The sequence below is a fragment of the Lynx canadensis genome, chromosome A3 (assembly GCF_007474595.2).
Source record: "Lynx canadensis isolate LIC74 chromosome A3, mLynCan4.pri.v2, whole genome shotgun sequence".
Taxonomy (NCBI): domain Eukaryota; kingdom Metazoa; phylum Chordata; class Mammalia; order Carnivora; family Felidae; genus Lynx; species Lynx canadensis.
The window spans coordinates 99,836,704-99,864,640 of NC_044305.1; the positions used below are offsets into that span (position 1 = coordinate 99,836,704).

A 27,937-nucleotide genomic window follows, 5' to 3' on the forward strand; every position below is an offset into this window, starting at 1 on the left:
GGCCCAGGCTGCCAGGAACAGGGGAAGCTTAGGTGTGGCAGCACTGGTGAGTCGAAGGTAATGTGCAGAAACAGGGGCCCTGTACTGTGGGGAAAATGGAGATATACTGGGAAAGGGCTTGAAGGAGCAACCTTTTTTTTGACCCAGTGGAAGGTAAAAATAGAAACAGGAAATCTGTGGGAGAGCCCTTTTCTGAATTGCAGCAGGACAAGTAGTTAGAGCAGGGCCAATAAGTATGGCTGTGCAGAGAAATCACTGTACAATGAAATCACTGGCTGAATGGACTAGTGGGGTATAAAACACAGTCCACTTTCTGGCTGCCATGTTCTGTGCCCCAGAATACAGAGGTGCCTCTTGCTAATTCACAGAGAAGCACCAACCACCTTCCTGCCCAGGTGTGTTCCCACTGGAGCAGACACCTTCTTTTCACCTGCCCAACGGTACTGTGAAACCTCAGCATTTCCTATCTCATTGGAAGTTTTGCAAGTCTTAGTCAACACTTAACTACACTCAGTTGAGCTGGGTTTGAGTTGCTGTCCAACCGTTATCATGGGAAGACCTGAGAAGCTACTTAGGTCCTAAACTGGCTGTTCTAATGTAAAGTAGAGGTAAGACAAGCACTCTAGAACTGTGACCCAGACAGATTTTGGCTTAATATGACCATCTCAGTAATCCCTAAAGTAGAATTACCCCCAGACAGGACTCCCTATGACAGAAGGGCTCTTTGTGTGTAGTCGGTAGGGAGGAGTCACTTATCAGAAAACAAGTGGGACCAGACATCTTTAATAGTCCCTTCTAGCTTTAATGCTACGTGAGTCTAGTTGTTATGCTCCAACCAGGACAGTTCTTAAAATAGTCAAGGCAAAGCAAGAGATGAGATTTCAAGTGCTGATTTGGTGGTGCTGAATGACTTTAGGGCAGGCATTTAATCTGTACTTCTCTTATGTACACAAGCGATTTCAAAACTCTTGGCAAAAACAGTGCTGTAAAAATAGTTAAGTTTATTGCTCAAAAAGAATACTGTTTTTGAAAAGTACCTTTCTTCCAGGATTTTCAAATAATTTGCACACTTCACTTCATTAATCCATCCACACAGCAGAAACATTGGAAATGAGGAAACAGAAGAACAGATGGCTTGTTACACATTTAACACCACAACTCAACCAGTTGAGCAACCAACCTCTCATCTGGTGGCACTGAGAAGGCAAAGGAGCCATTTACTCAGGTTTTTACTTCTAGCGTCACTCTAACTACTGGAGAAATTTGGGGTACGTGCCTATGGCGTCTTGGCCATCTGATTTCTCAGGGACAGGGCAGGAATTCAATGAGGGGGCTTAAAATGTTTCAAATAATTGTCAACATTCCATGCTGATTCTCCCAGAAGGCTCAGAGGTAGGAAGAGAATTGTCCTCCTTCCTCTTCCTATATGCAAGGGCCTCAGTTACACTTGGGAACCGGCTGGGGATCCACTACTCTACTATCCACGCATCCTGGCAAATGCACAGCAGGCTGGATAGTTACTACCCCACACGGTTTCTTCCAGCCCCACGGGCTGATCTCTAGTTGGCAGTGTCTTGCAGAGTGGATCATGAAGGTGGAATGCCCCTTTCAGAGTCTCATCCACAGGGAGAAGTGTTTGTTATTGCCCACATTGGTCCTACCGGCTGGCCAAGCTCCACAGACTCCTACACTCAGTACAAAAAGCTTTACGTTCTTCTTTTCCATTCTTGCATTACATTCTTCAAAGACTTCTATGCTTGCCAACTGGCTAGAACTCAAACTCTAGTGTTTACTCTTATACAGCCGAAAGCCCCTAAAAACTCCAGATTCCTTCTATTTATAATATCAGCCATCATGGCCCAGGAAACACAAACCCTTAAACTCCAAGGCCTACCCTCGGTAAGAACATTCATGGGCGTGAGATAGGTCTATGAGGCTCCCAGACTTTTTTTTTTTAGACAGCCAAAAAAGTACCTAGTCAAATTAGGATTGATTCTGAAGCAGCCTGCCAGAAAGCTCCAGTTAGTCCGACATGGTTGCCACTGTACCAAATAGCCATGGCAGACCTCTCTGTGACATCTCTAGAGCCCGTGGGAAATGCTCTGGAACATGCTCCTTGATGGCGAAGCACTGATTTTTGAAAACTGCCGGAAGATGTCTGGAGGCAAGTCTGGTGAATACACTAGATGGTGCCAGTACCATCATGGAGCCCCGCTGAGGGGTGGCAACAAGCAAAGAGCCTGAGCTAGAAGGCTGTCAGCTGGTAGAGGGCCATCACCAGAGAAGCATTTCAGGCACATCTGGAGCAGTGGCAGCAGCATCACCAACAGGCCTCCCCTAGAGGACAACCTCTCATTTCAGTACCAGGCTTAGTGGTTTCTAGTCCTGCTGCTTAAATTAGCTAAGAGTTAGGATGCTTTCTTGGGTGGAAAATATTTTATATGCACTTGGTAAGCAAAATGCCTCAAGAAAAAAGCTCACAAACAAGAAGTTCCTGTGAGTCTCTTACCTGAGAGTGTGAGGATTACATGACAAACACATAAAAGGTCACAATAGGTACACACTTCCCTTCTCACAAACAGGAATGGAGGCTAAAATTTCAGGTGCCATGCCCCCAACCTCTTCTGGTCTTGTTTCTAAATTCTGTAATAAATCCGTGAAACAGGCCATCCAGTTGTGAGAAGACAGATGCAAAAAGTATTTCCAGACTAGGAAGCCTAAGAGTTCCAGTGAAATCCTATGTCCAAGTAGGAAGGTCAGTTGAAGAGCTGGAAGACTAAAACCCCCAGTCCTCTGAGCTGCAGGAAGATTGGGGATAGAGTATGGCACAGCCTCCCTGACCTGGGAGGCTCTGGAGGGTAGTTAACATTAGAAGTCAAAAGGCACTTCCAGCCAGGCTGAGTTAAGTAGAGGGCAGACTTTCTCCTCTGAAAGTAGAACCGAGCCCAGGACTGGCAAGTTAAGGCATTTAACCTTAGGCCAGCTCTGTGGGTCAGGAACCTTCTGGTCCCTGGCCTAACTTATCCACCTCACTCACCTTCCCAGAATTCCTCCGGTACTGCAAGCTGTGGCTTGCTAGATTCTAATGATGTAGTTTAAGTAGCTGCCTTGCCCCATTCCTGAGGCGGTAGATTTTCAGGGGTGTAGGGCACAAACCAACAGTGCCCTCAGGTGTCCTTTAAGAGAAAAGCTGCTGAGATGGAAAGGCCAGACTAATCTTGAGACCCTGATGTAGAGAAACCCCCAGGGCAGGGGGACTTTGGTTTCAAGAAGTCTTAGTGTTCATGGGCTCACTTAAACCCCATACTTCAAGTCACTGAGGTCAGGTCAGTTGCTGGAAATCTGAAGTGCACAGGATGTCTTGTGGACTTCTCAGATCTCAACCTAACCCTGCATTAGGGAGAATGTTCACTGAGGTGAAAGCAGTGATATTTCTAGGATCTTTAGTCTAAGGATCTCAGTTTATATACTCTTGGGAGATAGGAAAGGAAAAAGACTGAGGCAGGGGAAGGGCAGAGGAAAGAGGCTCATTTTACTGCCCTTTGGGCCTTTTCTTCTTCCTCCTCCTCCTCCTCCTCTTCTTCTTCTTCTTCTTCTTCTTTTTTGCAACTACGGCTCCCAATAGGCAATTATTGCTTATGTTGAATTTCCCTTTGTATGTACATTCAAGACTGTTATATCACATTGGGAGAGTCGTTTCAAGCTTGTTTTGCTGATCCCTCTCTAGCCTGAGCAGAGGATGGTCTGTTCACAGCTGGGGAGGCTGAAAACTGGAATCCTGTAGCCATAACCAAGGCAGGTTGTGCTGCAGGGAACCCCTGCAGTTTAGTTCTGCCATCATCTTCTAGCTCTATCTAGACAGTGCAAAGCAGGGGGGTGTGAGGGGAATCTGCAAAAGCCATGCAATCTGCAAAATGAAAATCTCCCACTTCACTGGTATCAGAGTAAGTGGGAGAGCTTGTCCACAAGGTAGACCTGCAGAACTCCCCACCTCCACAGTCCTGAGCAGTTGGGAGGTGCACAGTCATATTGGAAGGTAGGGTGGAACTCATGGATTCTGAGACCAAAAGAGGAGAGAATGGAAAGAACAAAGAAACAGCTGAAAAAAAAAAGACCTAGGAAAACGTGGATGGAAGTGAGAAGCTAGGAACAAAGGAACCATGAAGCAACAAACACAGTTCAGTGAGCTGGGTGGAGCGCAGCAGCTAGGTGTCCTATGGCATCTGACCTCAGTAAGAAAGCAGCATGTTAGCACAAGCTATTATAAACCTCAGTTCTCCCTGGAATCTCTGCTTCCAGGACACCAAGCTAGCCAAACAAAATTTTTGAATTCCAGAATACTAGGCTGGTCAAATGGGCCAAGATACAAGAAAGAATGGCTGCAAAGGAGGTGGCCAGGCTTGTCCCTGCAAGACCTTATTCCTATGGATGTGTCAGCTTGGGGTGTGTCGGTGTGTGTGTGTGTGTGTGTGTGTGTGTGTGTGTGTCTCAAGATCAGTTCAAACTGGTCTTGGCACCCCCAAACCAGGAGTGAGCTCCCTGGGCAGTGAATCCAGCCTGGTGAGAATGCCTTCAGTCTGGTCAATGTCGGCTCTGGCGCTTTGCAATCTCCTCCTGGATGCGCAACTTGAGGGCCTCTCGCAGGGGTGGGTCCAGAGGCGTGTGTGCTGACACCTCCTCACTCACCCTTCCTGGATCATCGTCCTACGTGGAGGAAGAGTCGGGAAACTCAGGGCCTGGCCTCTTCTGGAAAGGCGACCTGCCCTGTCCCTAGACAACACTCTCACAGAACTCCATTTGACTCACAGCTTCTTGCCAGTGCCTGTCATTTCCCAGGTGTCCCCTGTAATAGTGATTTTCACCTGGGGGCCACATGCCCTCCCTGTTGCCCGCTGAGAATCACTGTGTGACAGGCGTGAGTTGTGCTCAGAACATCACCCAGCAGTCTATGCTCCTAACTGGAGCCGACACTTCCCACTGGCCCTGAGGAAAACAGTGGCTCAGGCTCTGGCAGTGATTTCTAGCATGGCCCAGGACCTTCAGGCTGCAGCTGCTTCCACGAGGCATACCTGATACACGATAACTGAGGTGACCTCTCCGCTGTCTGCCTCATATTCTAAACAGAAGAGCTGATGGCCAGAAGGCTCTGGCTCGGAGCTGCCACTACTGCTGCTTTCACCGGATTCCTCACAGTCTGGATTGCTTGGGTGGGTAGAGCCATCTGGAGGGATGAATCACAGTGAGAGGGAAGAGGGGAGGGCTGTTGGAGCCCCTGCCCACATGTATGAAACATGAAAACATACCATAAAGAAAGTCCCAATCTTCCTATGGACCCTGTATGTGTGTGCATGTATCAAGTGTGCTGCCAATCAGTAGTTTCCTTTACCTTTGTATCCTTGCTCTGGGGCCAGCAGTCTTGTCACACACACAGTAGATATACAATGTACGTCCCATAGTAGATATACAATGTACCTTCGCAAGAAAGTAGTGGAGAGGTGGATACAGCCCTGCCTGGGTTCAAATACAGGCTCTGCCATTTATTAGCTCTGAGATCTTGGGCAAGTTACTTAATCTCTCTGTGCCTCTTTCCTGACTGTGAAACAAATGATAATAGTTTCCGACTTACGATATCCCATGAAAACTAAACGAATGAACATACCCAAGATCTAACGCTAAACAAATTTAGTAATGCTAAACAAATCTAGTGCCAAGTTAGGTACTGTTATCTCTAGGTATCTGGGAAGCTTGAGAAATGGCTTTTATTGTTTTTCTTTAAAGAAAAAACCATTTTAAATACTGACTTTTGAGTTTCATTCCACACGTATGTCCTGGTCAAGTATAGCTGTGCCAAGCTTTCTCTCCGTCACGGAGTGAGAACTCTCAAGTATAGGTGGGCAAACCAGTAGACAAACAACTTCTTGCCGGCTCCCATGTATTTCCTGTAATAGTGATGCTTAACTGGGGGCCATGGAGCCTTCCCTGTTTTCAGGGAGATTCAGGGAGCGGAGAATGGGGAGCATCGAGGTGGGGGTTCCGGGAAGGGACGACATGAACTGAGCCTTGGGGAATAAAAAGTGTTTTTTTTGTTTTTTGTTTTTTGTTTTTTTTCCATTTAAAGAAAAGAGTGCATAAAGGCAAAGGGCTGGGGGCCGAAAGAGCGCGCGGGCTGGAGGAGGCAGGCGGGGTGGGCGGCCTCACCTCGGTGTCGCGGCAGGTACACCTGCAGGTCGGGCTTTCGGGGCCGCGTCGGCGCCGGCGTGTGCCGCCTCCTCGCCTTCTCCTTGGCTGCTTGTTTCACCTTCTTGTCATAGTCGTCCCTGCGGGGAGCCGAGCGGGAGTCAGAGACTGCCGGGCCAAGCTAGGCTGGGGGTGGCGGCGGCGGGGCGGGGCGGTACCGGGCGAGTTGGTTCCGTCGGATGTGGTGCACGAAGCCGTGGCTCATGTCCAGACGCCCGCCCGGCTTGCAGCAGAGTCCCGGCCCGGGATCCGGCGTCGATTCCATCTGGAGCCTTGGGGTCGGAGCCGCCGCGAATCAACGGCCCCAACGGCCGCCCTCCCGCCTGGCGAGCTTCGCACCCCGACTTCCGGCCCCCGGCCCTGGACCCGCCCCGAAAGAGCCTGCCGGGCCGAGCGGCCCGGCGCGCGGAGTTGCCTGCGCGGGTGCTGGGATGGGGCATGCGCGGCTTCCACTCTCCGTCGGGGCTTTTCTTTGTGAAATTAGCAATAGGAAACAGGACTTAGGCTTACTGCTGATGCATCAGAAAATTCAGAAAAACACAGACGCTGACTCCACTCAGCGTTCGGTGTGGAGTCTTCCTTTGCTTTTTGTGTGATAAAATGCTGTGAAACTCCCGTCGCCAGTTGCGTGACCTCAGCTATTGAGCTCCGGTGCCTCAGTTTCCTCATTTGTGAACAAGGTAACTGAGAGCATCTACCTCAAAAGAGGTTGTGAGGAGGTAAGTGCCCTGGCAGGGCACAGAGCAGCACCCCGCCACCAGGCAGCCCCAGGAAGACTGCTGGGGACCGGGACACCCCTTCCAGCCGGCGAAGCTCCTGAGCCCACCCTACCCATGTCTTAACTCTCCCTGCAGAAGGACTCAGCGCTTGTAGAATATGCATGACTGGTTTTCTAGTCTTTTTTTTTTTTTTTTTTTGATGTTTACTTATTTATTTTGAGAGAGAGAGCAGCAGCACAGGAGTTGGAGGTGGGAGGGGCAGAGACAGAGGGAGAGAATCCCAAGTAGGCTCTGTGCTCTCAGCATGCAGAACCCGCCGTGGGGCTCCATCCAGCACTGTGGGATCATGACCTGAGCCAAAATCGAGAGTCAGAGGCTTAACCGACTGAACCACCGAGGCGCCCCAACAGCTTCTACACCAATGAAAGGTTCCCCCTCTGTCAGCTGCAAATTTTGGGAAAGGTGGCAGTAGGCCCGCATGGTGTTCTCAGGCCCCCGCCCAGACCTAAAGGGACCACAAGAAGTGCAGCACTTCCCAGAAGTTTCTCCAGGGGAAATATGTCCACAATGCGGACTCGTAGAGAGCCCTGGGCTGGCTAACAGCGCCGCTCCTGATTGGGTGCCTGCCGCGCGCTCTGGCGTGCTTTGAGCTTGCGCAGAACGACCCGGCCGGTAGTGGCAATGTCCGGCCGGTCCAAGCGTGAGTCTCGTGGTTCCACCCGCGGGAAGCGCGAGTCCGAGTCGAGGGGCAGCTCGGGTCGCGTCAAGCGGGAGCGAGATCGGGAGCGGGAGACAGAGGCGCCGAGCTCCCGGGGCAGCCCAGTGCGTGTGAAGCGGGAGGTCGAGCCTGTGAGCGCGCGCGAGGCCCCGACGCCGGTCGTCCCGGCGGTGCGAGTGAAGCGGGAGCGCGAGGCTGACGAGGACTCCGAGCCTGAGCGGGAGGTGCGAGGTGCGCGGGGCTGGGCCGGGCGCGGGCTCCACTCTTGGGTTCTCCTTTTCCTCTCGACTCCCTTTCCTTGGGAGTGAGGGTGGGGGTGGGGCATTCACCCTCCAGTCGTGTCGGCGACAGGCCTCCACTGCGTTTTAACGAGGACAGCACTAGTCTTAGTGAAAACCGCACCTTTGATGTTTTAACAACAGTAGAAATAACAGCATCTGCCCTTTATCGAATACCTAACGTGTGCCAGGCGCTGTGCTAATTACTTTTGTACATAACTGGAAAATCAGTTACTAAACTATGTTATCTCCTTCACTGTTTACAAAACACCTGATTTGTGAGTTCTGTTGTATCTGGAATGTGACCATGTAGCGTCAAGATCCTGAACCCTGGGCACCTCCGCCACACTGCTTTGCCATTCTTCACCTGGACTGAGTCACTGTGGTTTGGGAAAGTGGGTTTTACGTGGCTGTCCCTATGAAAATTAGTGGAGGTAGTTCTGGAGGCTGTGACCTTTGGGAGCCATTCTAACAACTGCTAGTGAGTCTTAACTCCCTTCCATGACTGCAGCCTTTTGCCAGCTTTCTCTGGATTCCTGCTTCGCTTGACACTCTCTGATTCCTAGAGACCTCTTTACCCGTCCTTAGCTTCCTTTTAGTGGGCTGCCTTTTCCAATTTGTTGATATCCTACCAGTTGTTAAGTACATTTCCACCACTTGTGAAGCTTTCCCTTTTCACTGCAATTACATTTCCTTCACTGAACTTGAAACTCCTGACTTGAACCTGTTCCTATATACTTGTTTTGTGGAGAGTTAGTAAAAGCCTACTGAAGTAGCAGGTGAATATATCACTATACTTACATGCTAAGGGTGGGATTCATGGGAGGAGTTCCTAGTTCTCCAAGACTTTATAATTCTGCCTTCTGGTCCTGGTTATCTGTATATGATTATATTTTAACATTAACTCTTGAAGTTCTTACAGTCTTCTGTTTGACATATTTTTGTATTACAGAAGTAAACCTGTCCAGAATAGCACCTTACTCATAGAAAGTGCTTGATAAATATTTTTGAGTAATTAATAATTTCAGGGCATTCTTTGCCCTTCTTAAATACCTTATCAGCTTCTGGTTTCCCTTTCTTTGGAAGAGAAATTGTTTTTTAGGTATCTTGCTTAGTTGTGATAAAGGAGATTATTTTCTTTGGAACAGGCTAGAATCCCAGTTGCTATTCTGGCTTGTCTCCCCCCCGCCACCCCAACTCCCTTTTATTTTTATGGTGAAATAGATCACAGGTACTAAGATGGATTGAATATAATGCACAATTATAGTTTAAAGAAGAAAGAGCAATCCCTATCAAAATAACACCAGCATTCTTCACAGAGCTAGAACAAACAATCCTAAGATTTGTATGGAACCAGAAAAGACCCCCAATAGCCAAAGCAATCTTGAAAAAGAAAACCGAAGCTCAAGGCATCACACTCTCAGACTTCAGACTGTATTACAAAGCTGTAATCATCAAGACAGGATGGTACTGACACAAAAGCAGACACTCTGATCAATGGAACAGAATAGAGAACCCAGAAATGGACCCACAAACTTATGGCCAACTAATCTTTGACAAAGCAGGAAAGAACATCCAATGGAATAAAGACAGTCTTTTCAAATGGTGCTGGGAAAACTGGACAGTGACATGCAGAAAAATGAACCTGGACCACTTTCTTACACCATACACAAAAATGAACTCAAAATGGATGAAAGACCTAAATGTAAGACAGGAAGCCATCAAAATCCTAGAGAAGAAAGCAGGCAAAAACCTCTTTGACCTCAGCCGCAGCAACTTCTTACTCAAGACATCTCCGGACGCAAGGGAAACAAAAGCAAAAGTGAACTATTGGGACCTCATCAAAATAAGAAGCTTCTGTACAGCAAAGAAAACAATTAGCAAAACTAAAAGGCAACTGACAGAATGGGAGAAAATATTTGCAAATGACATATCAGATAAAGGGTTAGTGTCCAAAATCGATAAAGTACTTATCAAACAACACTCGAAAAACAAATAATCTAGTGAAGAAATGGGCAAAAGACACGAATAGACACTTCTTCAAAGAAGACATCCAGATGGCAAACAGACACATGAAAAAATGCTCAATCAACATCACTCATCATCAGGGAAAGACAAATCAAAACCAGTATGAGATACCATGTCACACCTTTCAGAATGGCTAACGTTAACAACTCAGGCAAAAACAGATGTTGGCGATGATGTGGAGAAAGAGGATCTCTTTTGCATTGTTGGTGGAAATGCAGACTGGTGCAGCCACTCTGGAGAACAGTATGGAGGTTCCTCAAAAAGTTACAACTACCCTATGAGTCAGCAATTGCTCTACTAGGTATTTACCCAAGGGATACAGGTGTGCTGTTTCAAAGGGACACATGCACCCCCATGTTTATAGCAGCACTATCGACAATAGCCAAGGTATGGAAAGAGCCCAAATGTCCATCGATGGATGAATGGATAAAGATGTGGTGTGTGTGTGTGTGTATGTATATATATATATACACACACACATACAATGGAGTATTACTTGGCACTCAAAAAGAATGAAATCTTGACATTTGCAACAACATGGATGGAACTGGAGGGTATTATGCTAAGTGAAATTACAGTCAGAGAAAGACAAATATATGACTTCACTCATATGAGGAATTTAAGATACTAAACAGATGAACATAAGGGAAAGGAAGCAAAAAATATAAAAATAGGGAGGGGAACAAAACATAAGAGACTCTTAAATATAGAGAACAAGTGAGGATTGCTGGAGGGGTTGCGGGAGGGGGGATGGGCTAAATGGGTAAGGGGCATTAAGGAATCTACTCCTGAAATCATTGTTGCACTATACGCTAACTAACTTGGATATAAATTAAACAATAAATAAATTTAAAAATATATATTAAAAAAATAAAGAAGAATGAACATTTACATCCTTAAATTTACCACTTGTCAATAACTGTGAAGGGTTTGAGATTTTATTTGCAAGCTGCCTAATTAGCCTGCTACAGGTTTTTGGATGCTGATGAAGATGGGACTAGTTCCTATAGTGTCATTTCCCACAGTGCAATATGAAGAGGACACATACTCACAGTGGGTGGCCTTACTGGAGAGGAACTCTGGGCTTACAGAACTTAAATCTTTCATAATAGTCTGAATTTGCCTCCCCTTTGCTCTGTAGGGAGACTCTCTGTCTTCTAATGCTGTTTGCTATACAAATATTCTTGACAAGATAATCTGGAGGCAGACAGTGCCTTTGGTCACAATATGGGCAGAAACATGAGAGACCTATGGAGAATTGTCTCCTAATGCTATTCAGCTTAAGAAGTGGTATGTAACCAGTACCTTAGAAGGTCCCTTAGGCCCCTTCCTAGTTGTATTTGCCTTCCTTGTTTGGGAATTCGCTATTCTATATATTGGAATACTCTTATGTGCTATTTTGATTTTTTTTCATTTCTACTTTTATTTATTTTTTAAGTTTCTTTGTGTTAATTTTCGAGAGAGAGAGACAGCACAAGTAGGGGAGGGACAGAGAGGGAGACATAGAATGTGAAGCAGGCTGCAGGCTCTGAGCTGTCAGCACAGAGCCCAGTGCAGGGCTCAAACTTGTGAACTGCGAGATCATGACCTGTGCCGAAGTTGGACACTTAATTGACTGAGCCACCCAGGCGCCCTGTATTTTTAGTTTTACTTCATATATGTATCCCTAAGTAGTACTGTGTTTTATTTTGTATTTGATGTAAATAGAATCATATGTATGTGGTCTTCTGATTTACCTTTTGTTTTTGTTTTTTTTGCTAACCATATTTTTGAGGTTCATTCAAATAGATATTCATGGCTACATAGTGTTCTATTGGTGATACCAGAATACATTTATTTATTTTATTTGTGGCGGATATTTGGTTTGTTTCCAATTTGGGCCCTTTCAGGTATGCTGCTATAAATATTTTTAGTTAGGCACTTCCAGCGTACATGTGCGAAAGTTTCTCTCAGGTTTATAAGTAGAGATTGCTGGGTCAGAGTTCTACATATTTTCAGCTTTGATCTTGCTGTACTATTTTCCAAGAGGTTGTAACAGTTTACATTCCCACCAGCAGTTACAGGAACATTTCAATTGCTCTATGTATTTGCCAACACTTGGAATTTTCCGATTTTATTTCTTTCCTTCTATGGTAGATATGAAGTGGTGTATTATTGTCCAGGGAAATTTGCATTTTCTTGGTTGTTGAGGATATTTTCCTCATTTTCTGTTGGGTTGTCTTTTATTGTTTCACCAATTTCTTTATGTAATCTGCAAATGAATCGTTTTTTGGTTCTATGAGTTTCACATATATTCTCCCAATTTGGCACTTGTTCCATTAGTGGGCTTTTTGGTGTATTGCCATGCCTCCTGTGTAGGAGCTCATCCTGTTTAGTTTTTCTCATTTCTGGGTTTCTTTGTACTAGTAGTTCACCCTGAGTACTGGTTTCCCATTTTCACAGCCTGTGATGATTTTCCTTTCAGCAAAGAATGGCCGCGTGGATTCTGAGGACCGGAGGAGCCGCCATTGCCCGTACCTGGATACCATTAACAGGTTAGTAGGACAGGGATGTCAAGGGCAGCACAGAATGATGGATTCTATGCAGGAAGTGCATAGATTTGACTCTATGTCAAATGATCACAAATTTTATTCTTTTTAAAGCTTTCTGCCCAGAAGATTGCGCTTCTTGCCGTATTTATTAATCTTTGTCTTTTAATATAAAGTGTTAGGGGGCATTTTTTTTTTAAGGGTGGGCACATGCATAAAGAGCTTTTAGCTTAGTTTGAATTTGTTTGGTGGAATAACAGAGTGCATAGTGTACTTAAAATGACGGTAGCAAATTTAAATACTTTTTGAGCACTCACTACGTGCTAGGTACTACTCTAGGTGGCTGGAATTCAACAGAGAAAAGAAAAACAGGTGTGTCCTAAAACAGAGGTAGTTACCTCATCCCTGTTTCTTTTCTTTGATTCCAGGTGGCATCTTACAGTGCTTTTCAACTTATGCTCTAAGGTTGTAGTGCTAATAGAAGTTTTCTTGGTAGTGGAGTTACTCTTTATTTTTTTTTTATTTTTAATTTTTTTTTTTTAACGTTTATTTATTTTTGAGACAGAGAGAGACAGAGCATGAACAGGGGAGGGTCAGAGGGAGAGAGAGGGAGATGCAGAATCTGAAATAGGCTCCAGGCTCTGAGCTGTCAGCACAGAGCCCGACGCGGGGCTTGAATTCACGAACCGCGAGATCATGACCTGAGCTGAAGTCGGAAGCTTAACCGACTGAGCCACCCAGGCGCCCTGTGGAGTTACTCTTTATAAGGGCTATCTGTTGTGGCAGGCACAAGCCATTTATGGCTAATGACTTGAAACATGGCTTGAGGAACCAAGTTTCAAATTTTATTTTTTTTAAATGTTTATTTTTGAGAGAGAGAGAAAGAGAGAGCACGAGAGCATGTGCACAAGTTGGGGAGGGGCAGAGAGAGAGGGAGAGAATCCCAAGCAGGCTCCACACTGTCAGTGCAGAGCCCGACCTAAGGCTTGAACCCATGAACCATGAGGTCATGACCTGAGCACAATCAAGAGTCAGATGCTTAACTAACTGAGCCACCCAGGTGCCCCAAATTTTAATTATTTAGAAATTTCATTATCAACTTGTGGCTCTTGCTTCCTTTAATGGACAGTATAGCTTTACTGGGACCAGTAACAATTAATTAGAGTTAACATTTGAGGAGAAATCTCTTTGTCACCTTTGGATTCAATAAAAGTAAAGTTTTTTTGTCCCTTAACCTGCCTGGTACTCATATAGCATTACTTTGCAGTTGAATAAGTAGATCGATTTGTAGGTATTCTCCTAATATTCAGGTTTCCCATTTACTTTTATGGACAAAAATAGGTTTTTCTTCTATAAAAGGGTTTGTTCACTCTTGATATCCTTCCACCCCCAGCCTTTTAATTTGGAATGCTGTTGAGGTCCTGTCACTTTAATCCTACTTGTAGCTTTTCCTCCAGAGAAAGCGACTGCAATGAAAGGTTCTCTACTGGTTGTAAATTTAAAAAAAAGAAAAAAGATGGTCGCTGGCATTGCGTGTCTAGTACAGATACTTTGACACTGCTTTGGGACTTGGTGGGTGAGGTTGCTATAGTAAATGTTGAGGAGAGGAATAGTTAATGTTTCTCACAGTTTATAGAAGGTTGTTGAACTATCTCTGAAGGATGCTATGTGACATTGTGCAGTGTGGAGCCAATGCTGCTTCTCTTGAGCGCTTTCCTAGACCTCTGTCCCTATTAATTGTTTTTTTCTTTGGTTTGGTTATTTTAGGAGTGTGCTGGACTTTGACTTTGAGAAACTGTGTTCCATCTCCCTTTCACATATCAATGCATATGCCTGTCTGGTGTGTGGCAAGTACTTTCAGGGTAAATAAGCACTGTGCATTTTATTTTATTTGTTTTAAATGTTTAAACAATGTTTATTTGTTTTTGAGAGAGAGAGAGAGGGATCGTGAGCTGGGGAGAGGCAGAGAGAGAGGGAGAGAGAGAATCCTAAGCAGGCTCCATGTTGTCAGTGTTGAGCCCTATGTCGGGGCTCGATTTCATGAACCGTGAGATCATGAGCTGACCTGAGACCAAGAGTCAGATGCTTAACTGACTGAGCCACCCAGGCTCCCCAGTGTTGTGCATTTTAAACTTGTGAAGTTTTCAGCGCCAGCTACAGGTCTCCTCTAGAGAGATTTTTTTTTTCTTCAGTTTTTAATGTTTATTTTTGAGAGAGAGAGACAGAGCTCAAGCGGGTGAGGGGCAGAGAGGGAGGGAGACACAGAATCTGAAGCAGGCTCCAAACTCTGAGTTGTCAGCACAGAGCCTGATGTAGGGCTTGAATCCATGAACCGTGAGATCGTGACCTGAGCTGAGGTCGGACGCTTAACCAACTAAGCCACCCACCCGGCCCTCTCTAACCAGTGTCTTAATGCCATCCAAGGAATAAAGTACTAATGTGCTATTCTTTCTTGCTAACTTTTGTGGTGAGAAAAGTTCATGTAGGAGATTCATTGCACAGATGGTGTAGTACTTTGTTTTTGCCAATATTAATACGTTCCAGTACAAAATACTGAAGGAAAATCAAATCTGATTTGTCTCTCTCTGGCATCTGCCCTACACTGCCTTTCATTCTTCCTTACAGGCCGGGGTTTGAAGTCTCATGCCTACATTCACAGTGTCCAGTTTAGCCACCATGTCTTCCTCAACCTCCACACCCTCAAGTTTTACTGCCTTCCAGATAACTATGAGATCATCGATTCCTCGCTGGAGGATATCACAGTATGTATCCAGGAGGCTGGTTTGGAACTAGTTCTCTTGGGGACCAGCCTAGGGCTCCTGGGGATCTGCCCGCCCCGAGGTTAGGGAAGAATCTCCATTTCTCGGGCTTGGAGAGGCTCCTTTCCCTTTGGGAGCAACAAGAGAGACCTTAGTAAGAAGGTCTGGATTCATAATTGTGGCCTATGGTCTGCAATCTAGTGGCTGTTTCTGCTTCTAACATTGTGGGTTAGGACTAAAGAAATGCAGCTACTTTCTAATTGGGGTGAAAGCATTTTTGTGAAGTATATTACCTTCCACACTTTGGAGGAAGGATATGAATTAGGCCTGGTGTAGGATAGTGGATACCAAGCTGCATACCAGCTCATGACTACTTTTGATATGATGCTGCCCAAAAGGCCAGTGCCTCCCATCTGTGGGCTCTGGTGTGTGATCTGTGCCAAGAGTCATTGTACTTAAGAGATCATAGAAAGTCTTCTTGGGTTTGATTCATGTTCGAACTATTGATTATTGTTTATTTTTTTAGCAAGGGTCTGTGTATTCATGCTGAATGCTTTGTTCATTTTTAAGGAAAGCTTAGTGTCGAGTGTTTGAAACACTATGCTACTTTTATAAATTTTATATGCCTGTTAATAGTTGAGGTTAAAGTAGTTATGGATGGTAATTAGAGAGAGGAACTGAAGTAAGTACAAGGTCCCCAAGAGACTTAGTAGAGACCTCTCTGCAGCCCTTTATGTGATGACCCTTATAGGTTTAGGACCGGGGAAGGTTCTGCTCCTGCCCCTCCAGCCATAGGGAGTATCAGATCTCAGATTTGCACAGAGGTGGGGAGGCATTCCTGCTTCTGCGCTGGGTCTGTACCAGTCCTGCGTGAGGTCTCACCTGACACTCAGACTCCTGCTGCTTGCAGAGACGTGTGTGTCCTCCAGTTTTGGACCATTGTTTATCATGGAGTTGGCCAGATGTGAGGTCTGAAGAAAGACCTGGGGATTCAGTGATTTTGGGTTAAACACAGAGATCCCCTTCTAGATTAGTAAGGAGAGGGCCTGTTCAATGTTACCTCAGCTTTTATACCTATTGTTGGGAGCTCTTTGGTTGGGAGCCCTTTGGTTGTGTGATGAGACATTCATGACCAAAGTATGTTTTGTTTTTGACAGAAATTGCTATTTCACATAGCTCTTGTGAACTCTGTAGACAGTCCTGAAACATCTTGGAATTTTCTTTTGCTTTGCAGTATGTGTTGAAGCCCACTTTCACAAAGCAGCAGATTGCAAACTTGGACAAGCAAGCCAAATTGTCCCGGGCATATGATGGGACCACTTATCTGCCGGGTATCGTGGGCTTGAATAACATAAAGGCCAATGACTATGCCAACGCTGTCCTTCAGGTAGGATCAAGATGGGAACAGTGATGGGGAGAGGAGGTAACCTGAGAGAACACTGTGAAGGTCAGCCAAGAAGTGACTGCCTTCTGGTAGAGTCAAATGGTACCTGGAGACACCAAGTCTTGCTGAGGATTCTACTTAACTATTTGCACCAAACATAACATTCCTATGTCTGCTCAAAGGGCTGTTGCCCGATGGTGAGGCTTTTTCTAGCCTCTGGGCTCATGGCCTCTGTAGTTTTCAGGGAATGAAGGATAGAATGAGTGTGTGGCCTGGCAGTACCGAATAAGAAACACATGTGTTAGATGATGCATCTTTTCTTTTTTTAATAGCGCAGATGTTCCTTGTGCTGGCTATCTGAGGTCTTGATCCTGCTCCTGCGCTTAAGCTCCAAAGTGGGGCATACAGAAAGCCAAAGTTCTCCTGTTTGCAATTAAGTTTTGTTTTCTAAAAAATTAACGACCTGGGGTGCTTGGGTGGCTCAGTTGGTTAAGGGTCCGACTCTTGATTTCGGCTCAGGTCATAATCTCACAGTTCGTGGGTTTGAGCCTTGCATTGAGCTCTGTGCTGGCAGTATGGAGCCTGCTTGGGAATCTTTCTCTCTCTGTCCCTCCCCCACTCTCTCAAAAATAAATAAACATTAAAAAATTATATGAGTATTACGTATACATTGTAGAAAAATTAGAACATGTTAGTAAGCACAATTGAGAACATTAACAATAATCTTGCTTCGTTGACCACAAAAATTAATTAAAATTTATAAACATAAACACTTAAGGGATGGGTGGAAGATGTAGAAAGTATAAAGAATGAAGGCTTCATTCTTTCCTTTCTCTAGTACTCTGTCCTGCTTAAAATGTATGAAATCAATACAGGCACACTTTATTTTATTGTGCTTCACTTTATTGTGCCTCACTGACATTGTGCTTTTTACAAATTGAAGGTTTGTGGCAACCGTGTGTCAAGGAACTCCTTCAGCACCATTTTCCTGGCAACATTTGCTCACTTCGTGACTATGTCACATTTTGGTAATCCTTGCAATGTTTTAGGCTTGTTACTATACATATAAAATATACATATATATGTATATGTACTGTGTGTATATATGTGGTCATATGCATATACTATATATGTATATGTATATTTTGTAGCTTATTTATTGGGGGGGCAGGGCAGAGAGAAGAGAGAGAATTCCAAGCAGGCTTTGCAGTGTTAACACAGAGCCTGATGTGGGACTCATACCCACAAACTCATGAGGCCATTACCCGAGCCAAAGTCAAGAGTCGGATGTTTAACCAACTGAGCCACCCAGGCACCCCTGTTAATTATATTTGAATCGCTGCAATTTCATGGTAAAACTTTAGTGGATGAGGAGTTGCTTCTTATGTCTGAGCAAAGAATGGGGTTTCTTGAGATGGAATCTACTGGTGAAGACGCTGTGAGGATTGTTGAAATGACAAAGGATTTGGAATGTTACATAAACTTGGATGACAAAGCCAATAACAAGGTTGGAGAGGATTGACTCCAATTTTGAAAGTTCTGCTGTGGGTAAAATACTAACAAACAGCATCACATGCCAGGGAGAAATTGTTCATGCAAGGAAGAGTCTGTTGATGCAGCAAACTTCATTGTCGTCTTGTTTTAATAAACTGCTGGAGTCATCCCGGTTTCAGCAACATGATCAGTCAGTAGCTATCAGCATGGAGGCAAGACCCTCCACCAGTATAAAGATGACTCACTGAAAGCTCAGATGTTGGAGGGCATCTGGGCTGCTCAGTCAGTTCAGCATCTGACTCTTGATTTCAGCTCAGATCATGATCTCACAGTTGCTAAGATCAGGCCCTGCATTAGGCCCTGCATCAGACTCTGTCTGCACTGACAGTACAGAGCCTTCTGGGGATTCTCTCTCTCTCCCTTTCTCTTTCTGCCCCTCCCCCTTGTGGGTGCACATTTGCTCGCTCTCTTAAAAAAAAATAAATCTTAAAAAAAAACTCAGATGATAGCATTTTTTTAGCAATAAAGTAATTTTTTTTAACGTTTATAGATTTTGGAGAGTGGGGGAGGGGCAGAGTGAGAGAGAGAGAATCCCTAGAAGACTTCACACTGTCAGCGCAGAGTCCTACTTGGGGTTTGATCCCATGAACCATGAGATCATGACCTGAGCCGAAATCAAGAGTTGGGCGCTTAGGGGTGCCTAGGTGGTGCAGTCGGTTAAGCGTCCGACTTCAGCCAGGTCACGATCTCGCGGTCCGTGAGTTCGAGCCCCGCGTCGGGCTCTGGGCTGATGGCTCAGAGCCTGGAGCCTGTTTCCGATCCTGTGTCTCCCTGTCTCTCTGCCCCTCCCCCGTTCATGCTCTGTCTCTCTCTGTCCCAAAAATAAATAAACGTTGAAGAAAAAAAAAAAAAAAGAGTTGGGCGCTTAACCGACTGAGCCACCCAGGTGCCCCTAAATTACTTAACTTGAAAGTATTTTTAAATTAAGGTATGCACGTTGTTTTTTTAGACATAGGCTATTGCACACTTAATAGACTATAGTATAGTAGAAACATAACCTTATGATGGACTGGGAAACCAAAAAATCCCTTTGACTCTCTTTATTGTATTATTAGCTTTATTGTAGTGGTCTGAAACCGAACCTGTAATACCTCCGAAATATGCCTGTACATATTCTTGTTCAGCATCTTTAATGATTACATGTTAATTCAATTCGTGAATGAATTATAGTTTATTTAACCATCATATCTTGTATTAATGCATTTAGGGCCTAGATTCTAGACTGTAGGCTGTTTGTAGCAATTTACAAACCCATCAGCAACACAAGAGAGTTCTTCATCTTGCATTGTGTCTGTTACACTGTTATTTTTTTCCCATTTTGATACATTTAACCTACCTTTTGTTTATTCACTTCTAAAGTTGATTACTTGTATTTTTTCAAGTGTTGATGGGCCGTGTGCTCGTTTTTCTGTTGGTAGTTTATTTTGCTGAACTCTGAAAAATATGTATTAGCGTTTTTCTGTTATATATGTTGCAAAGATTTCCTTCTAGTTCTTATTTGGCCTTTAAACTTTGATTATGGTATTTTTGCATAAAGAATTTGGATAAAAAAATTATGAAAGTGTATCTGTCAGTTTTGGCATCTGCCACTGATGTCATACCTAGACCCTGGAAAGGTTAAATGCTTAAGTAGAGAGAAAAAGACTTACAGGTTGAACAGATAGGATTTGAACATGGTCAGTACAGTTAGCCTTGGCTTTGTGAGGGGTTTCAGTTCCCATAGGAAGTTTTTATTTTTAAAATAAGTAGACGAACAAATCCTCTGTGATATAATTGCCACTACAATGGGATTGAATGGACGAAGTATTCCATCTGGAGGCTGAATGATTTCCGTCTGACACATACTTTTTTGTATTGTTGCTGAAAGCAGAGAGCAACCTCTCTCCACAGCTTGGATAAGTGAGAACTAGGATGAACTTTGTCCATACTTCTTTCTTTATTTATTAATTTATTTTTGTAAAGTTTATTTATTTATTTTGAGAGAGACAGAGAGTGCATGTGTGCACACATGTGCAGGGGAGGGCGAGAGAGGGGAAAGGAGAGAGAAAATCCCAAGCAGGCTTCACCCTGTCAGTGCAGAACCCAACATGGGGCTCGAATTCACAAACTGAGATCATGACCTGAGCCGAAATCAAGAGTTCAACGCTCAACCGACTGAGCCACTCAGCCCCCATACTTCTTTCCTTTAGATAATAACCCTTTTTTTTTAGTAATTATTCTCTAGGCATGAAGTCCTTGTTTATTTAGGTGAGCTAAGCTTGTAGGGGCTTTCCCAATCACCTCTGTTGCAGTATTCCCTGTGTCCTGAGTTGTCTTCCTCTAAGATGCCTAGGTTTATTGTATTTAGCAGAAACCTCTATCCTCCTTTCTAAACGGATTACCTTGCCAAAGAAAGTTGTGCTCATAGTAAGCACAGTGCTGTTAAGGATTCACAAACCCATCAGGAGGGACCTGTAGGGAGATGGCATTTATTTAGGGTCTGTTCTGTGGTTTCCCTCCCAGTTTTGTAGCTCATACTAATGAGCTTTATTTCTTCCTGAACCAACATGGCTAGTCTTTATCTTTCTTTAATGAGGTAAAATTTATGATTATTATTATTATTACTATTTTAATTTTAATTTTAGTTAACATACAGTGCAATATTGGTTTCAGGAGCAGAATTCAGTGATTCATCAGTTACATACAACACTCAGTGCTCATCATAGCGTGTGCCCTCCTTAGTACCCATCTCCCACCCACCTCCCTCCATTACCCATAGCTTGTTCTGTATCATTAAGAGTCTCTTGTGGTTTGTTTCCTTCTCTTCACCCCCCTGCCCTGCCCATTCCCATATGTTCATCTGTGTTGTTTCTTAAGTTCCACATATGAGTGAAATCATATGGTATTTGTCTTTCTCTGATTGACTTACTTTGCTTTGCATAATACATTCCAGCTTCATCCACGTCATTGCAGATGGCAAGATTTCATTCTTTTTGATGGCCAACAAATACTTCATTGTGTTTATATACACCACATCTTCTTTATTCATTCATCAATCGATGGACATTTGGGCTCTCTCCATAGTTTGGCTATTGTTGATAATGCTGCTGCTGTATACATTGGTGTGCATGTACCCTTTTGCATCTGTATTTTTGTATCCTTTGGGTAAATAAATATCTAATGGTGCAATTGCTGGATTGCAGAGTAGTTCTGTTTGGTAAAATTTATTTTTGTTCTCCTAAACCTTTTGGCCATTTTTTTTTTTTTAATTTTTTTTTTCAACGTTTTTATTTATTTTTGGGACAGAGAGAGACAGAGCATGAACGGGGGAGGGGCAGAGAGAGAGGGAGACACAGAATCGGAAACAGGCTCCAGGCTCCGAGCCATCCGCCCAGAGCCTGACGCGGGGCTCGAACTCACAGACCTCGAGATCGTGACCTGGCTGAAGTCGGACGCTTAACCGACTGCGCCACCCAGGTGCCCCTGGCCATTTTTGATCATAACAGAATTAATCACTTTTATATATATGTTCATTTTGTATCATTTTTATATATAATTATATTAATTTTTGTTATTTTATTTTATATTTATTTATTATCACTCTTTCAATAAATACCACACTTGGTAAAAACACCAAACTTTATTAAGATGACTTTCATGTTATTTAAAAAAAATTTTTTTAATGGTTTTATTTATTTTTGAGAGAGAGAGAGAGAGACAGTACTAGTAAGGGAGGGACAGAGAAAGAGAGAGACACAGAATCCAAAGCAGACTCCAGCGTCTGAGCTGTCAGCACAGAGCCCAACACAGGGCCTAAACTCGTGCATGGCGAGATCATGACCTGAGTCTAACTGAAGTTAGATGTTTAACCGACTAAGCCACCCAGGCACCCCATTTTTTTAAAGTTTTTTTTTTTTTATGTTTTTATTTGTTTTTTAGAGAGAGAGACAGAGTACTAATGAGGGAGGGACAGAGAGAGAGGGAGACACAGAATCTGAAGCAGACTCCATGCTCTGAGCTGTCGACACAGAGCCCAGATTTTAATGTGCATTTGAGAGATGGGAGAAGTTTGGCCTCCAGATAGTTATCTCTGCCCTAGCCAAATGGAATGTTTGGATTTCTAGCTTTTAATTCCTATGAATGCAAATATAGTCACAAACCTGATTAGAATAAATGAAGGAAATTATTAAATAAGTTGGTCAGTGAATAGGGACTTGAATTCTTTTTTATAAAAAATTATTTATTTTTAGAGTGAGAGAGTGCACAAGAGAGGGAGGCAGAAGGGGAGAGAATCTTAAGCAGGCTCCATGCTTAGTGCAGAGGCTGATGCGGGGCTCAATCCCATTACCCTGGGATTATGATCTAAGTTGAAATCAGGAGTTGGATGCTCATCCAACTGAGCCACCTAGGCGTCTGAATACTTTTTTTCTTTTTTTTTTTTAAACTTCTTGGTTGGGTTGCCTGGCTGGCTCATTTGGTGGAACGGGTGCCTCTTGATCTCAGGGTTTTAAGTTTGAGCCCCATGTTGGATATACAGATTGCTTAAAAAAATTCTCTAAAATAAAAAAATAATAAATAAAAAACTTCATATCCAAAACAAAGTATCTGCACAACTGGACTTTATGTGAAACTTAGTACAGAGGATGTTTCTATAAAAATGTGAACTTTACACCTAAGCATTTCCTTTGGACTCTTTGAGGCCATCTCAGGCCTGGTTCTATAAGAGCTTGGCTCCCAGGGTTGTGCATGGGGGCCCTTCGCAGGGGCTCTGGATTAATTGGCTGGAGTATTTGACTTCCAGGCTTTGTCTAATGTTCCTCCTCTCCGGAACTACTTCCTGGAAGAAGACAATTATAAGAACATCAAGCGTCCTCCAGGGGATATCATGTTCTTGTTGGTCCAGCGTTTTGGAGAGCTGATGAGAAAGCTCTGGAACCCCCGAAATTTTAAGGCACACGTGTCTCCCCATGAGATGCTTCAGGCTGTTGTCCTTTGCAGCAAGAAGACCTTTCAGATCACCAAGCAAGGTAAGGAACAAGTCATTCGTATTTTTTCTTTTTTTTTAAACCTTTTTTTTTTTAAATGTTTATTTTGAAGGAGAGAGAGAGAGCGCGCGAGCGTACGAGCATGAGTGGGGGGAGGGGCAGAGAGAGGAGGAGACACAGATCCGAAGCAGGCCCTGGGCTCTGAGCTGTTAGCACAGAGCCCAACGCGGGGCTGGAACTCATGAACCATGAGACCATGACCTGAGTTGAAGTCGGATGCTTAACTGACTGAGCCACCCAGGCACCCCAGTCATTCATATTTTCTGATGTTAGGGCAACAAAATTAGTTTGATGAGCAAATTTACTTGTACTTGCTGTAAACCTTGTAGTAACCAGGTGAGTATCCAGTTCATCATATGATTATGTTCCTGATTCTTCTTTCATCAGCCTGCCCTGTTCAGAGTCCTGAGATTTCAGCTGGATAGAAAGTCTGTCATATGTAGTAAACTAAACTGTACGGTTCTGGGGGAAAACCAGGAGGCTGGGAAAGGTGCCAACCCTTAAGCACTTGCACATTTGTTTCTCATTTTGTCATGTTGCAGGCTAGATATTCCAATGACCTGTTTTGACTGTTTTCATCCCTCCAAGTCCAAACAGTTATTGCCATGTGAGTAAAGTGGACACTGTAGCTCTTACTACCTGGATTTCATACAGTGTCCTCTGGCCTCATGTCAGTTTGTTCATCATCCATTCCTGTTGCTAGTAGGTTTTAAGGCTGCAGGGATAAGCAACAGTTTTTTTCTTCCAGGAGCTCCCATTCTAGTGGGGAAGATAGTTTCGTAAAAAGGTGAGCACAGGGTGGTAAGTGCTGTGATTGAGGAAGGGAAGTATGCTCTGGGAGGGAGCGTGGAGCAGGGAACCCTGGCTGAGCACATGGGAGGTCGTATGGAGTTAGAGTGGAGGAAGAGCTAGCTGAGTTCCAGGCACAGAGGAGATAGGTTGGGGCTGGGCATTCCAGGTAAAAGAGGACACTGCCAACAGGAGCATGGATATGCCAGGAACAGACACAAGGCTGCCAGTAGCCAGGTGCTTGGATTCCGGGGGACAGTGTGAGAGCTGAAGTGGAGGTGCGAGAGAGGGACTGGATTGTCGGGTTTATGTGCCACTAGAAGGAGATGGGTTATATCCTGACAACAGTGGGGAGTCAATGAAGGCTTTTAAGCCAAGATGTGATGTCAGATTTAGGTTTTATTTATTTATTATTATTATTATTATTTTTTTTTTTATGTTTATTTTTGAGAGAGACAGAGACAGAGTGTGAGCAGGGTAGGAGCAGAGAGAGGGAGACACAGAATCCGAAGCAGGCTTCAGGCTCCGAGCTGTCAGCACAGACCCCGATATGGGGCTGGAACTCACGAGCCATGAGATCATGACCTGAGCTGAAGTCGGACACTTAACCGACCCAGCCACCCAGGCGCCCCACAGACTTAGGTTTTATAAACAAGATTCTGGCCAAGGAGTGATTTAGAGGGGAAATTCAATACTGGCTTTTGATGGGTGGTGAGATACACATTTGAAGTAGAGATGATAATGGAAGGTCCTGGTTGGGTCAGAGATCCCAGGGAGAGAGCAAAGAGCAGAAGACTAAGAGCTTGACCTTGAGGAGTGCCAGCATTTAATGTCCAAATAGAGGAGGACGCCCAGAGGACAGGATGGTGTTGCCTGAAAGGAAGAAGGAAAACCAGGAATGTGGCATCATGCCAGCCAGCGCATGGTTTGGACTATACTAATTTGCAGCTTCAAAATGCCTCACCCTTCCTTCTTTTCCAGGGGATGGAGTTGACTTTCTGTCCTGGTTTCTGAATGCTCTACACTCAGCTCTGGGGGGCACAAAGAAGAAAAAGAAGAGTAAGTCATGTTATTTTGTAAAAGGGAGCTCTTTTTTTGTTTGCTTCCTTTTATAGGCACTTTGCAACTTCCCATCCTTTTCTTAACTTTTTATTTTTTTGTGTTAGGGTAGTGTCTGTGTATACATGGACTAAATTTTATTTCTGAATAGGTTCCTCTCCATTTTTAAAAATTAGGATATGGTTATATCCAATGGCATGTTTAATACATGGAAATAGATATAATAATGCTCTAAAATCCTGACCTAGTTCCAAACTGAGGGGCTGGGCAGCATGTTGTCGACTGCTAGTCTCCTGGCAGTGCAAGAGTTAATGTGAAGAGGACTCACTGCATGGTTTGCCTGGCTTGTAAGTTGACTGGTAAAGCAGAGTAAAAGCTAGTTCCTTCCCCTGGGCCTATACTTGGGAGAAATGAGGCTTGCTTCCATATTGATTCTCAGACTTTAAGTCCGATGGTCTCTTAACATCCATGTTGGCATAGCAGTAGTTAGACAGTTTTCATGAATGCCAGAAATAGTTGTTAGCTTAGAGAGTGCTGAGCTAGATAAATAATTTTGGAGACCTAATGCAGCTTTTTCCTTGTCCTTTTTCTCTGTTCTGCTGGTGTTAATGTTTATTAATGTAGAATTGTGGGCTGATGCTCTTCCAGATGGCCCTGCCACCTCTACCAGGTGTCTTCAACCTGTGTACATCCTCTGAGTTCTGTAACTTGTGTCCTATTAGGATTCTAGAACCCTGTTGTACTTTGTCTCAGTGCTTTGGTTCTGTTCTGCTCTGTCCCTCAGTCTGCATTTTTGTTTTATGTCCAGTGCAGGGTGGACTTTATCTTCCTTTGCACACAGCATAAGGTTATGGGAAAGTCTTTGGATGTATCTTGTTTTGCTTGTGATTTTTTTTGTGATTCATAAGTCTCTAGGGTTTATAAATCATTCATTTCATTCATTCATTAAGATGCACTTAGTTTTTCTCCTATGGTACAGGCCCTGTGCTAGAGGGTATCTTATGGAGAAGGCAGACACAAAGTAATTATTTACACAAATAATGGTGAAGGTACCATGGTGGTATATGTTGCAAAGGCACTTCTGTGTTTACTGAGAGCTTTGAGTCTTAGCTGGACAATGCTGGTTTATTTCAGAAATTTAGAAGTTAGGACTATATTCTGGAAATGCTTTCCAACCTGACAGAATTTGCATTTTGATTTCTGTTTGTACAGCCATTGTGACTGATGTTTTCCAGGGTTCTATGAGGATCTTCACTAAAAAGCTGCCTCATCCTGATCTGGTGAGTGGCGGTTGAAACTGACTCTTGGCCTGATTTATCTTGCCTGAGGGGATTCAGGGTTGACAGAGAGGCTTAGAGGTCTATCAAGGCCTCTTGCCTCAAGATGAGGTTCTACAAAAACGCTTGTCAAGTGACAGCTCCTCGGGCTTTTGTTGCACCAGTGTGCTTAAGTTGGGTAGTTACGGTAGGGTAAAAGTCTTGCTGGTTTAAGTGGTCTGGCCATTGGGTGGTGCTGGTGTGATTTTTCAGAAAGCTCAGATAAGCTTTCTAGATCATCTAAAAGGGTTTTAAATAGTCTAGTATTTAAATACAATCTCTCTAGGGTCTTCTGGGTGGCTTAGTCAGTTGAACATTTGACTCTTCATTTTGGCTCAGGTCGTGGTCTCAGGGTCATGGGATTGAGCCCTGTGTCAGGCTCTGCGCTGAGCATGGAGCCTGCTTAAGATTCTTTCTCTCTCTCTGTCTCCCATGCTTTCTCTCTCTCTCTCTCTCTCTCAAAAACTTTAAGAAGCCATCTCTCAGAGGATGGAACTCCCTCAGTGTTTGCATTACTCTACCCAGGCAGCGATGCTGTCCATGAAATGCCCAGTCTCTTGGGCGCTGTCTTCACTCCGATACAAAATGAATAAAAACATTGTTTCTTTCTGTGTGTGTTGGTATGCATACTGCTCACATTCCTTCCCTCCTTTTTCTTCTTCCTCATTTCTAGCCAGCAGAAGAAAAAGAGCAGCTGCTGCATAATGATGAGTACCAGGAGACAATGGTGGAATCCACCTTCATGTACCTGACACTGGATCTCCCTACCGCTCCCCTCTATAAGGATGAGAAGGAGCAGCTCATTATCCCTCAGGTGCCGCTCTTCAACATCCTGGCCAAATTCAACGGCATCACCGAGAAGGTAGTCCATTTGCACAGCTGCCCTGCTGATGCTCCTTTCTCTCTCTGGACTTTTTTCAGTTTCTTTTTATAGTTGGAAGTCGCCACGTTTGTGGAATGCATTTATTATAAAACGTATTGTGTGTATTGAGCCTCCCAGACTCCACGCTGTTTCTAGCTGGTCACCCCAACTCTTCGCTTGATTGGCAGTGCCCTCTCTTACACTTCTCATATGTTCCTTTCAGCCATCTGCCTCTGGGTAGGATGGAGAAAGGAGCGGGTATTTAGGATAGTAGAAATTTTAAAATCTTTTAAAAAATGTGTCAGTATTCAAGTGGAAAAAAATAGAGCTAAAATATAGCTGAAATAATTTGTTCTTACTATCAAATTACTTTTTATTAAGTTAAAAGTGTCTTCTTATCTACTGAGTTAACTGTTTCTCGGTTTAATTCCCTTCTTTATCCTAGACAAATTTAATCCTTTCTGTTCTTTACTGGGAGAATTTTTTTCACCTGATGTCTCATTCCAAACCCGTTCTGCTCTTTCTCTTCATTAGTGAAGTTTCTTTTGTTTTCAGATATTAAATAGCAACAGAAAACTCACTAAACTAAAAGAGGAACTTTATTGGAAGGCATCTCTTGAAGGTCTTAGGGAGACTTGAACAGAGCAGGACTTGGGAAGGACAGAACTAGGGTGACAGGGTT

At 44.0% G+C, this 27,937-nt stretch overlaps 2 protein-coding genes across 2 annotated transcripts in view; one reads left to right on the top strand and one right to left on the bottom strand.

Annotated features, from left to right (window-relative positions):
* Window positions 1–981: 981 nt before the first annotated feature.
* On the bottom strand, window positions 982–6,582 carry CA3H2orf68 (chromosome A3 C2orf68 homolog). Its single transcript, XM_030311022.1, has 4 exons — window positions 6,396–6,582; window positions 6,199–6,317; window positions 5,070–5,221; window positions 982–4,704 (listed from the first exon to the last, which is right to left on the bottom strand). Exons 1-4 carry the CDS (start codon window positions 6,500–6,502, stop codon window positions 4,582–4,584), a joined length of 501 nt encoding a protein of 166 aa, XP_030166882.1. The 5' UTR covers window positions 6,503–6,582; the 3' UTR covers window positions 982–4,581.
* A 1,030-nt stretch (window positions 6,583–7,612) lies between these two features.
* Window positions 7,613–27,937, top strand: part of USP39 (ubiquitin specific peptidase 39) — a 34,271-nt gene continuing 13,946 nt past the window's right edge. Inside the window, exons 1-9 of the mRNA XM_030311021.1 lie at window positions 7,613–7,905; window positions 12,445–12,514; window positions 14,276–14,370; window positions 15,134–15,270; window positions 16,502–16,654; window positions 22,986–23,211; window positions 25,000–25,077; window positions 26,290–26,357; window positions 27,067–27,255. Of these exons, the coding sequence (XP_030166881.1) occupies window positions 7,638–7,905; window positions 12,445–12,514; window positions 14,276–14,370; window positions 15,134–15,270; window positions 16,502–16,654; window positions 22,986–23,211; window positions 25,000–25,077; window positions 26,290–26,357; window positions 27,067–27,255 (1,284 nt within the window). The 5' untranslated portion in view covers window positions 7,613–7,637. The remainder of the gene's footprint in view (window positions 7,906–12,444; window positions 12,515–14,275; window positions 14,371–15,133; window positions 15,271–16,501; window positions 16,655–22,985; window positions 23,212–24,999; window positions 25,078–26,289; window positions 26,358–27,066; window positions 27,256–27,937) is intronic.

Coding starts and splice junctions, on each gene's coding strand:
- CA3H2orf68 (XM_030311022.1), bottom strand. CDS start 6,502: ATGGAATCGACGCCGGATCCCGGGCCGGGACTCTGCTGCAAGCCGGGC. Junction 6,318..6,395: donor CGACGGAACCAACTCGCCCG/GTACCGCCCCGC, acceptor GGCTCCCCGCAG/GGACGACTATGACAAGAAGG. Junction 5,222..6,198: donor GTACCTGCCGCGACACCGAG/GTGAGGCCGCCC, acceptor TCATCCCTCCAG/ATGGCTCTACCCACCCAAGC.